Genomic DNA, 9,771 nt, shown 5'->3' with positions numbered 1-9,771 from the left:
CTCGCTTGCCTTCGAACATTCATTCCGTGTCGCTGTTAGTGTTATCTTAAAATAATGTTGCACGCAAGCTATTGTGACTAAGATAAATATGACCATAAATAACATCGTTTATGCATTTTTTTGTAGCTTTACCGACCCTATAGGACAATTAGTTGCTCGTAGGAACTAAGAAATGAGCAGTTTGCGACCAAGAGACTAACTAAGGATAGCTAAGCTAACGTTAACTGCGTTGTTGTTAACGTATTATTACCACTTTCTACCATCATAAAGAAGTACGGTAAGTGATATTTAGGTTACTACCTCTCAGTATTAAGGAGGACACCTTCCTAACTAACACTCAGATGGGTTTCACGAGCTGGATGCTGTTGGCTGGTAAAGGTTGATGTTGTGTTTGCTAGATAGAATGGACCGCGGAAACCCAGGCAGTAGGTTCCCATTCAGTTTGGAAAGAAAATAACGATTCAATGTCGTCGTGGCCTTTTGTAAATAATGAACTGACAATCAGAGGGGGAAAGAAATACTCAGATCTTAGAAGAACCACAGTGTAGGAATACTCTGTCTGCAGTGTTACAAGTAAAAGACTTCCATTCAAAATGTTACTCAAGTAAAAATACAAAATCGTAGTCAATATCAGTATAATCAATATACAAGCACCAAAAGTACTTATTATGCAGATTGGTACATTTCAGAATAATATATAAGATATGTTTTATAATTATGTATGTATTAAAGTGTTATCAAAGCTGGTAAAGGTATTTACCTCTGAATGGTAGTGGTGTAGAAATACCCTCAAAATTGTACTTAAGTACAGTACTTGAGTAAATCTAATTAGTTTCTTTACACCACTTCTCACAATTAATCGTCTTATAAGTTATAAGCTTATACATTATACGTCACTGTAGATACTGTAGTTGCACAGTTTAGTTTAACACATTAAAGGTTCAAGGTTTTTATTTTGTCATACGAACATAGCTACAGTGTAGTTATGACGATGAAAATCTTAGGTCACAGAAGAGATATTGGTGTTGACCATAAATTAAACGCCAAAAAGGTAGGCTATATGTTTTATTGTCTTATTGGACTTCAAATAATTGAACGGGTGTGGACTTTAATCTTAAATAACTGTAAAAATATTGGAGATCTGAGATATGTTTCTGATTGCATGAGTAGGCCCTAATGTTGCATTTGAAAGAAAAAATATATATATAATAGAGCCATTGTTCCTTCGGACCATCCACGCCATCTACACCTATCTACACCTATCTGCAGCTCTTATTGGAGCTAGATTGTACTGAAATGATAGGTCCTATGATAACTGACACAAGTGAGGTTGTGAAAATTCCACATGAATCCCAATTGAACACCCTGTCATTTTGTACTTTGTATAGTATGTGCTAGGTTTTAGTATTATGTATAATATTACAAGCCATTAAGTGCTTAGAATGCATAATCCTCACAGAACCACTGTGTTTCTACCATTCTACTAATTTTGGCACTGAATAAATAAAGATTTGCTTGAAATAAGAAATCTAAAAAACGCTTTCACCTATATGATTATAGTGTGCACTTTATAATGATTTTTAGATTGATCTGTTACAAATGTTTGTCTTCTTTGTTTCAAAATCTACCAAAACTATATTCTGTACTGTTATTTCAGATAAAATGGCCACCGTGGAATCTAATCGAGTTGAAACATGTACTCCATCCAGCAAAAAAACATTGGGGAACTACAAGTGTTCTCAATGCAGTGAGGTCTTTTCCAAGCCAGGTGTCTTGAGGCGCCACTTCAAAAGCATCCACAGTGGACAACATGACCCTGAAGGCCCCCTCCCCTGCAGTGAACAAGGCTGCCACTTCAGCAACACAGGACGTCAGGAATATCAAGCCCACCATGGTCTATCTCTTATTCCTTGCACATTCAAGGCTTGCAAATACTCATTCCTCACACATGAGGAGATGGAGAGACACTCGCAGGGCCACATGCCCTTCGGCTGCTTTCAGTGTCAGTTTGTAACGTTCAATTTAAAAGACCTGAGGGACCACCTCCCGGAGCATTTCCCACCTAACGATCAAGGTAAACACACACACTATAAAGAATTGGTGTTATGTTACAAAAATGAAAAATGTTGTCCTTCTTTCTATTAACATGTGTTTGGTTTTAAAAAATAGCATATGTATGGGTTTGTTGGCCATAGTTCTACGACTGTGTCACTGAGATGTAGATTTTCACCATTTTGGCACATCTGTCCACAGGTAAAGACACTTCAGCAACTACTGTATGCACTAAAGAAAGCCACAAGCCCCAAATATCAAGCAGGTCAAAAAGGAAACTGATATCCGACCCATCTTATGAATCATCAATACCAGATGACATGAATAAAGAACAGTCTGAGAGGCAAAGGCAAAATATGAAAAGACTGAGAAAAGCAGTGAAAAGAGACAAACCTTCAGCAGTGGACACTGAAGCACCTCCATCCAAAGGTACGCACACCAAACGGCTTCATATTTCATAGATATTGTAGTTATTATATATAGTGAAGAGTGATTAATGCTCCAAATAACAAAGTCCAATTGCATTGTCGGCATACAGGGGCCCATTCAGCAGGACCCTATTACCCATTCTATTAGAATTGTTCTCAATGGCGCCTCTACGGCTGTATGCTTACTTTAATGCCCCTTTCAATAATGGATTTGATATAGGCAACTAAAGCCCATGCTAAGAAGAAATGTCCTCATACGTAAAGCTATATCGTTTTAAACTCCTTTTATTTGTTTTCAAAACCCTAAATGGGCTGGCTCCGGCCTATATAGCCGAACTCCTCCATCGCTACAACCCAGCCAGAGCTTTAAGGTCTGCTGACCAGCTGTTGCTGATAGTGCCCAAGACCAGGCTCAAAACCAGAGGGGACCGAGCCTTCGCAGCAGCTGGCCCCAGGCTCTGGAATGGTCTGCCCCTCCATGTGAGGTCGGCCCAATCCTCACTAAAGACACACTTCTTCTCCCTGGCCTTCTAGTCAGAGCGGAGCATGACACCTGACTATTCCCTATGTTTTTGTTTTTTATATTTCTGTTGTAAATTATTGTCTTTTATTGTGATTGTTGCTCAAAAACGTGGACATACTGTATCTCTCTGATTGCACTGTACAATCTCTTGTAGATTTTCTTGCCAATAATAATAAGTAATGTGTTTTTATTACATGTACAGCACTTTGGCTCGACCAAAAATCGCTTTTAAATGTGCTAAATAAAAGTTGATCTGATTTGATAGTGTATCTACATTAAGCAGCTATTATCAATACTTGTATCAATATTTCCAATGATGATGTGAAAACAGTTTTGAAGGAATTGATCGGTGCGAAGGACCCACAGAGCACAGGCTTTACAGAGCTTTTAATTCAATTTCAGCTCACTGTTTAGGTGTCCAGCCCTTAAGTTTACATTTTAGTTTCATCCTTGCTTTTATCACAAACGGTTTCACTATGTCCAAATGAATTCCATATGTCCTTTTCCCTCAGAGTACCTTGCGGAGGGATCAGAGCGCACATATCGCACCCACACCTGCCCCAAGTGTCGTCGCTGCTTCAAGATGCGCTCCCACCTGCAGGAGCACCTGCATTTACACTTTCCTGACCCCAGCCTCCAGTGTCCCACCTGCAAGCGTTACTTCACCAGCAAGAGCAAGCTTCGCATACATCGACTCCGTGAGGCAGGTGAGAAGCTCCACCGTTGCCACTTGTGTGAATATTCTGCAGTGGAGCGGAATGCAATCCGGCGCCACCTTGCCAGCGTGCATGCTGATGAGGCAGAAGGCGTGAGTGATATCTATCCCTGCCCCACCTGTAGTCAGCGCTTTCACCAGAGCAGGGTGCTCAAGGCCCACATGAAGACACACAACATCCTATCAGACAGCAAGCCAGTGGCCTGCTTCCAAGAGGGGTGTTCTTTCCAGAGCTCTTTGCCCAAAGACCTTCTTAAACACTCTGCCGAGGTGCACGGAGTCAAGGTTGTAGAGTGTCGTCATCACGCCTGCGGTGCCATCTTTCAAAGTGACACAGGCATGGAGGCTCACTATCGGACGCACCTGGCCTACCACTGCTCACAGTGTGACTTCTCTTGTTCCAATAAGACTGTCTTCCTCCAGCACCAGAGGAATGGTCACCCAGGAAACGACCGGCTTTGCTGTGACTTTTGCTCCTTCGTCACATTCAACCCCGTGGAGTTTGAGCAGCACGTTGGACATTTGCATGCCAACGAGAAGATCCATCGCTGCTCTCAGTGCAGCTACGTGACCTCGCATAAAAGAGGCTTGAAGAGACACATGCTGATGCACAGTGGTAAGATACAATAATTACATTTTAAGCTATGTTGTTTGGTTAGCTTTAATAACTTTGGCGCAGCATATTCTGATTTGTTCTTTTTTTGTGTTACAGGTGAGAAGCCCCACAAGTGTAGCCAGTGTGACTTCAGGTGCAGAGACGAGTCCTACCTCTCTAAACATATGCTCACTCATTCAGAAGACAAGAACTTTATGTGCGCCGAATGTGGATACGTCACTAAATGGAAACACTATCTGAATGTCCATATGAGGAAACATGCTGGAGACCTCAGGTATTATTATTATGTATTATTAATACACTGCTGGGTACACATAATTAACAAAACATTAAGATTAAAGCAGATAGACATTGTTTAACAGATTTGTCTATACAGTGATTTGTTGCTTATTTCGTCCATTTTGAAAAAATTGGTCGAACTCAATTGAAAAATGTACAGTAAAAAAATATAAATGAACATATTTTGCCGCTCCCTTGGCCCACCACCTTGGGAATTACTGATATTATCTGTACTATAAATATTGATATGACCAGCCCTGCGGGGGGGTGCGCCCGTGCCTCGCAGCAGAGAGCGCATGAAGCAGTCGTGCAGCGTAGTCACGCGTCTTACCAGTTCTTATGCAACTCGCAAATATCTCTCTCTTCTCTCTTTTCTATCTCCCTCTTCTCTCATGTCTCTCTGTCTCTCTCAATGTTGGTGCGCAAATGCGCTTTTTTCAAATGATCCGGTGCTCCTTTTTTGGCGGCGGGTGCGCTGCCCTGGATATGACTAATCTTCCTGTCTGCTGTCCTAGGTATCAGTGTGACCAGTGCTCCTACCGTTGTCACCGCATGGATCAACTCAATAGTCACAAGTTACGACATCAGGCCAAATCACTCATGTGTGAGATCTGTGCTTACGCCTGCAAGCGCAAATATGAGCTTCAAAATCACATGTTGGCCAAACACTCTGGAGGGGAGAAACAGCCATCCGTCTATAAGTGCAAGTACTGCACATACACTACCTGCTACAGGCAAGCCCTTCAGAACCATGAGAACTGCAAACACACCAAGCTGAAAGAGTTCCGCTGTGCGCTCTGCTTCTATTCCTCCTTCAGTAGCATCAGCCTCTTCCTGCACAAGAGGAAAGCTCATGGATACGTGCCTGGGGACAAAGCATGGCTGGAGAACTACGCTGCAAAGGAGAAAGAGAGGAATTCTACCGAGTTCTTGCAGGACTTTTACAATAAACCCTCAACAGCCAATGAGCAGTCTGAACCATCCACCTCTGAAGGACATCCACCTTCTGAAACAGAACAATCCGATATTCCTAACTCAGCATATCACAAAGAATCCGTAGTTGGTACACAAACTGTGGATTCTGTGGATGTTTTTGATGTTGTTTCTCAAAAGGTTGTCAATGAAGGTGTTTCAGACAATCCTCCATCTGGGAACGATCCTGAGGAGTACTGTACTCTTGTTTTAACAACACTCTCAACGGCTGACTATCAGAACCACTCTTTGCAAAATCAAGAAGACAGATGTGCAAAGAAAGCCCCAAGCTTGTCCAATTTAAACTCCAATGTCTCTGACACATCCCAAGAAAAAGCATACGTCTCTACATCTTCCTCAGAGGAAGATAATGTATCTATGGCAGATGCAGAATGTGAACAAAGTGACTTAGACGAAAATGATACAAGTCAACCAGTTGAACCTGGGGGGTGTCAAACACCTGAGGTGGAGAATGAAGGTGGACCAATGAGTTCCACGTATCCAGCTGAACAAAATCAGCCATTAGAATCCCAGATCCGTCTAAAAGCTATGAAGAAGCATGACAAGGACCAGGCAGAGGCCATGGTTCTTGAGGGACGGGTGCAGATGCTTGTTGTGCCAACTGAAGACGTTTATCATTGCGACAAATGCTCTTATGTAACCAGTAAGAAGACCGCTTTGAAGTACCACTGCCAAGCTTTGTGTAAAGGTAGGATAAAGGGACACAAATGCCAAGCCTGTGGTGCACAGTTTAAACAGAGGCGAGGCCTTGATAGCCACCTTGCAAAGAAGTGCCCAGCCATTCCACGAAAAACAAGGACATTTGTAGGAAATTCAAATAAAGCAGAAGACAACTCTACTCTAGGCCAGGAGGGATCCAAAAAACTAGATGAGGAAACAAATTCCAATCAGACAGAGCTTCTATTTTCGCAAAATAGTCTTTCCTCGGATTCAAGCGATCAGGAATTTGATCAGCAAGAACAAGAAGATTCATCCAGTGAATCAGGACAGCAGCAAAGCACAATTCTGAAAAAAAAGCTTTTGAAAGTTAAACTTTCAAACAAGTTTTCTAATAACAAACAAAGAAATGTCCAACTGCCGAAGTCCCTTTTGGCTAAAAAAGATGGGAAATTTGAATGCAAGCTGTGCACTTTTTCATCAGTCAGGCTTGCAACAGTCGAACGGCACCTGTCAACCTGCAGAAAAATCAAGAGTCAGATCATTCCAGAAGTGGAGGATGAGGGTTCTAGCAAGTCGTTCAAAGGAAAAGAGGAGTTGGCGGAAGACCATAATGGCAGAACTGGGAAAGTTTCTGAGAAACATCCAATCTTCTCTTGTCCAAGCTGCGCATTTAAGTGCAATCAGAAAAGGGCATTAGACAGTCATAAAAAGAGAGGCTGCCTGAAGCCAGACAAAGTCCAATGCGCCATGTGTTCATTTGTAGCCAAATCTCAATTGTCTATGACCCGTCACATCCTGTATGCCCATGACAAAAAGAAGAGTGGTGGTGCTAAACGTTTGCAATGTCAGCAGTGCACCTTCACCTGTAAACAGGACCGATGCATGACGCAGCATATTGCGCTCAAACACAAAGGTGCACAACCCCACCAATGCCGGTTTTGTCCTTTTAGCACCACAAGGCGCTATCGTTTGGAAGAGCACGAGTCTCTTCACACAGGAATCGGCCGTCACAGCTGCGATATGTGCGACAAAACCTTTGGGGCTGTGACCAAATTGCGCCAGCACAAGATGCGCATCCACGACAAGCAGCCGACACACTTCTGCTCACTCTGTGACCTCAGTGGCTACACGCTTGATGATGTAAGACGTCACAATCTCAGGTGCCACACGGGCGAGCTTCGCCACGCTTGCACTCATTGTGATGCTCAGTTTAGTACAGAGGCTGCATTAAGAAACCACTGTAAACGTGCGCACCAGCTCCAGGTTAGTTTTGCATGTAAGCAGTGTGACTACACATGTGGAAGTGAAGTCACATTGAAGACTCACCAAGAGAGCAATCACCTTCAGGTGAAGTGCAACACCTGTAAGGAGTCTTTTCAAACAAAGGAGAGCCTTGTGATACATCAAAGAAGCCACCTGGCACATCAGTGTCAGTTGTGTCCCTTTGCTTCCAAAACAAGGCAGCTGCTGGCACAACACCTTCTGAGCGAACACGAGGACGGATCTCCGGATGACAAGCCTCTCAAGTGCAGCTCGTGTCAGTTTGCTTGTCGGCATCAGCTGGTGTTAGAGCAGCACCTCCGCTCACATGGAGGCAAGCGCCTGTACAAATGCACAGACTGCGAGTATTCAACAAGAAACAAGCAGAAGATCACGTGGCACATTCGCATACACACTGGAGAGAAGCCGTACAGCTGTGAGCAGTGCAGTTACACCTGTACTGATCCGTCTAGATTGAAGGTACGTTTACAGTATGTTATTTATAAGATACAAGTGCTGTATAAGAAGCCCTTAGGCTTAGGGCAATGTGAGAGAGGTCTAAAACGGTTTTCTGTCCTGAGTTGATGACGTGATAAAAGGTTTTGCCCGAATACTTTATTTAACGTTCCTTATTTCTTTCATCTGTATAAGAAGTGGGTGAAATATTTGTGGTAATACTCACTGTGGCCACATGAAGCTCAAGAGCTCTAAAACGTCATGTTCTAAATGGGACTAAAAGCATTTTCTTGCTAACTCAAAATATACATGATATACCTTGTGTAATGATTATATTCCTCTATACTATAATATGAAATGCACTGTATTTCCCAAAACAGAGTGAACATGATATATACTTTTTTTTATTTGTCTATGTTTTATAATAACTTCTACCACAGCTTCACATGCGGGTTCACCAAGAAGAGAAGAAGTACCTTTGTCCAGAGTGCGGCTACAAATGCAAATGGGCGACTCAGCTGAAGTACCACATGACCAAGCACACAGGTATCAGCAGGACATAAAGCTTGATGTTATATGACTTAATCACTTTTGAAAATTATGCATCTACTTAAACATTCCACATTGGCTCTGTCAGCTGTTTTTTTTTTTTACGCAAAAACATATTATTATTGTGGGGCAGGATATTTCTGTAAATCATTCCGATGTTCAGTAAACTTAAGCCTATACCTTTAACACATAATATCTTTGCTATCATTTTTGTTGCATGATTTTCACCTGTATTCAAGTCTTTGAATAACTTCTTTGAATTCCATTTTGTAAGTGTAGATTACAGATTTAGTTTTGAGCATTTAATGCTGAATAACCTTTATTTTTGTATTTCAGGGGACAAGCCTTACACCTGTGATGAGTGTGACTACCGCACTAACCGAGCGGATGCTCTCCGTGCTCACAGGGACACACAGCACTGCGACCTGCGGCCCTATGTCTGCGAGAAATGTGGCAAAGCTTTCAAGACTAGCTTTATCCTGAAAACCCACCAGCACCAACACAGTGACGATCGGCCTTACACGTGCGGTTTGTGCCAGAAGGCCTTCCGGTGGCCAGCAGGTCTCAGACATCACTATCTCTCACACACCAATCAACAGCCTTTCAGCTGCCGCCACTGCTCCTACAAAGCCAAACAGAGGTTCCAGGTGGTCAAACATTTGCAGAGGCACCATCCGGATATGCCAGTGGAGCAGGGGGTGGAGAGGGACTCTGGAGCAGTAAGCCTAACCATTAAGGAGGCCTTGCAGGGGACACTGGATGAGAAAGTAAAACAATTGGTGGAAGAAAAAGGAACAACCGACACGGAACAGGAAGTAGATGAGGAGGTTTTACAGAGAAAGAAACACAGTGAGACAAAATGCTGATGAGAGGGCACAAAAGATGGAGTTGTCATGTGAGGTCACTACCAACAAAATGAACAGCGACATAACTGTCGTACTGTACAAGGCTAATAAAACACATCATTACAAAATACATAGGCAGTCAGTAGATATGGTCACCGTGACGTGTGATGATTGGTTTGTGAACTACTGTTTTGAAACTCCAGGTTTGCCTTTCGCATTTTTTTTTTTTTTGCCAAGAGTGACCATATTTGGATAAGAGAGTGGAGCTGGGGAGGCATACCCATTGTTACGCTCTATCATGATTGGACCGTCACCCTAGTAGTGGTTTGTCAATCACAAGGTAACACCGCCCTAAAACACACACTGTGTCTTGTTTGTTTTGCTCTAAATATGAT

General features: G+C 42.7%; 2 protein-coding genes across 2 annotated transcripts in view; both read left to right on the top strand.

The window, feature by feature from the left end:
* Positions 1 to 9,771, top strand: part of LOC307028815 (uncharacterized protein) — a 226,970-nt gene that overhangs the window by 182,066 nt on the left and 35,133 nt on the right. The gene's annotated exons all lie outside the window — the stretch shown is intronic.
* znf142 (zinc finger protein 142) lies at positions 24 to 9,506 on the top strand. Its single transcript, XM_079663894.1, has 8 exons — positions 24 to 277; positions 1,658 to 2,074; positions 2,254 to 2,481; positions 3,516 to 4,334; positions 4,431 to 4,608; positions 5,129 to 8,006; positions 8,423 to 8,528; positions 8,868 to 9,506. The coding sequence occupies exons 2-8, from the start codon at positions 1,663 to 1,665 to the stop codon at positions 9,395 to 9,397; spliced, it is 5,151 nt and encodes a 1,716-aa protein (XP_079520020.1). The 5' UTR covers positions 24 to 277; positions 1,658 to 1,662; the 3' UTR covers positions 9,398 to 9,506.

This window comes from Notothenia rossii, assembly GCF_949606895.1.
Source record: "Notothenia rossii genome assembly, chromosome: 2".
NCBI lineage: Eukaryota > Metazoa > Chordata > Actinopteri > Perciformes > Nototheniidae > Notothenia > Notothenia rossii.
This window is presented reverse-complemented; position numbering and strand designations above follow the sequence as displayed.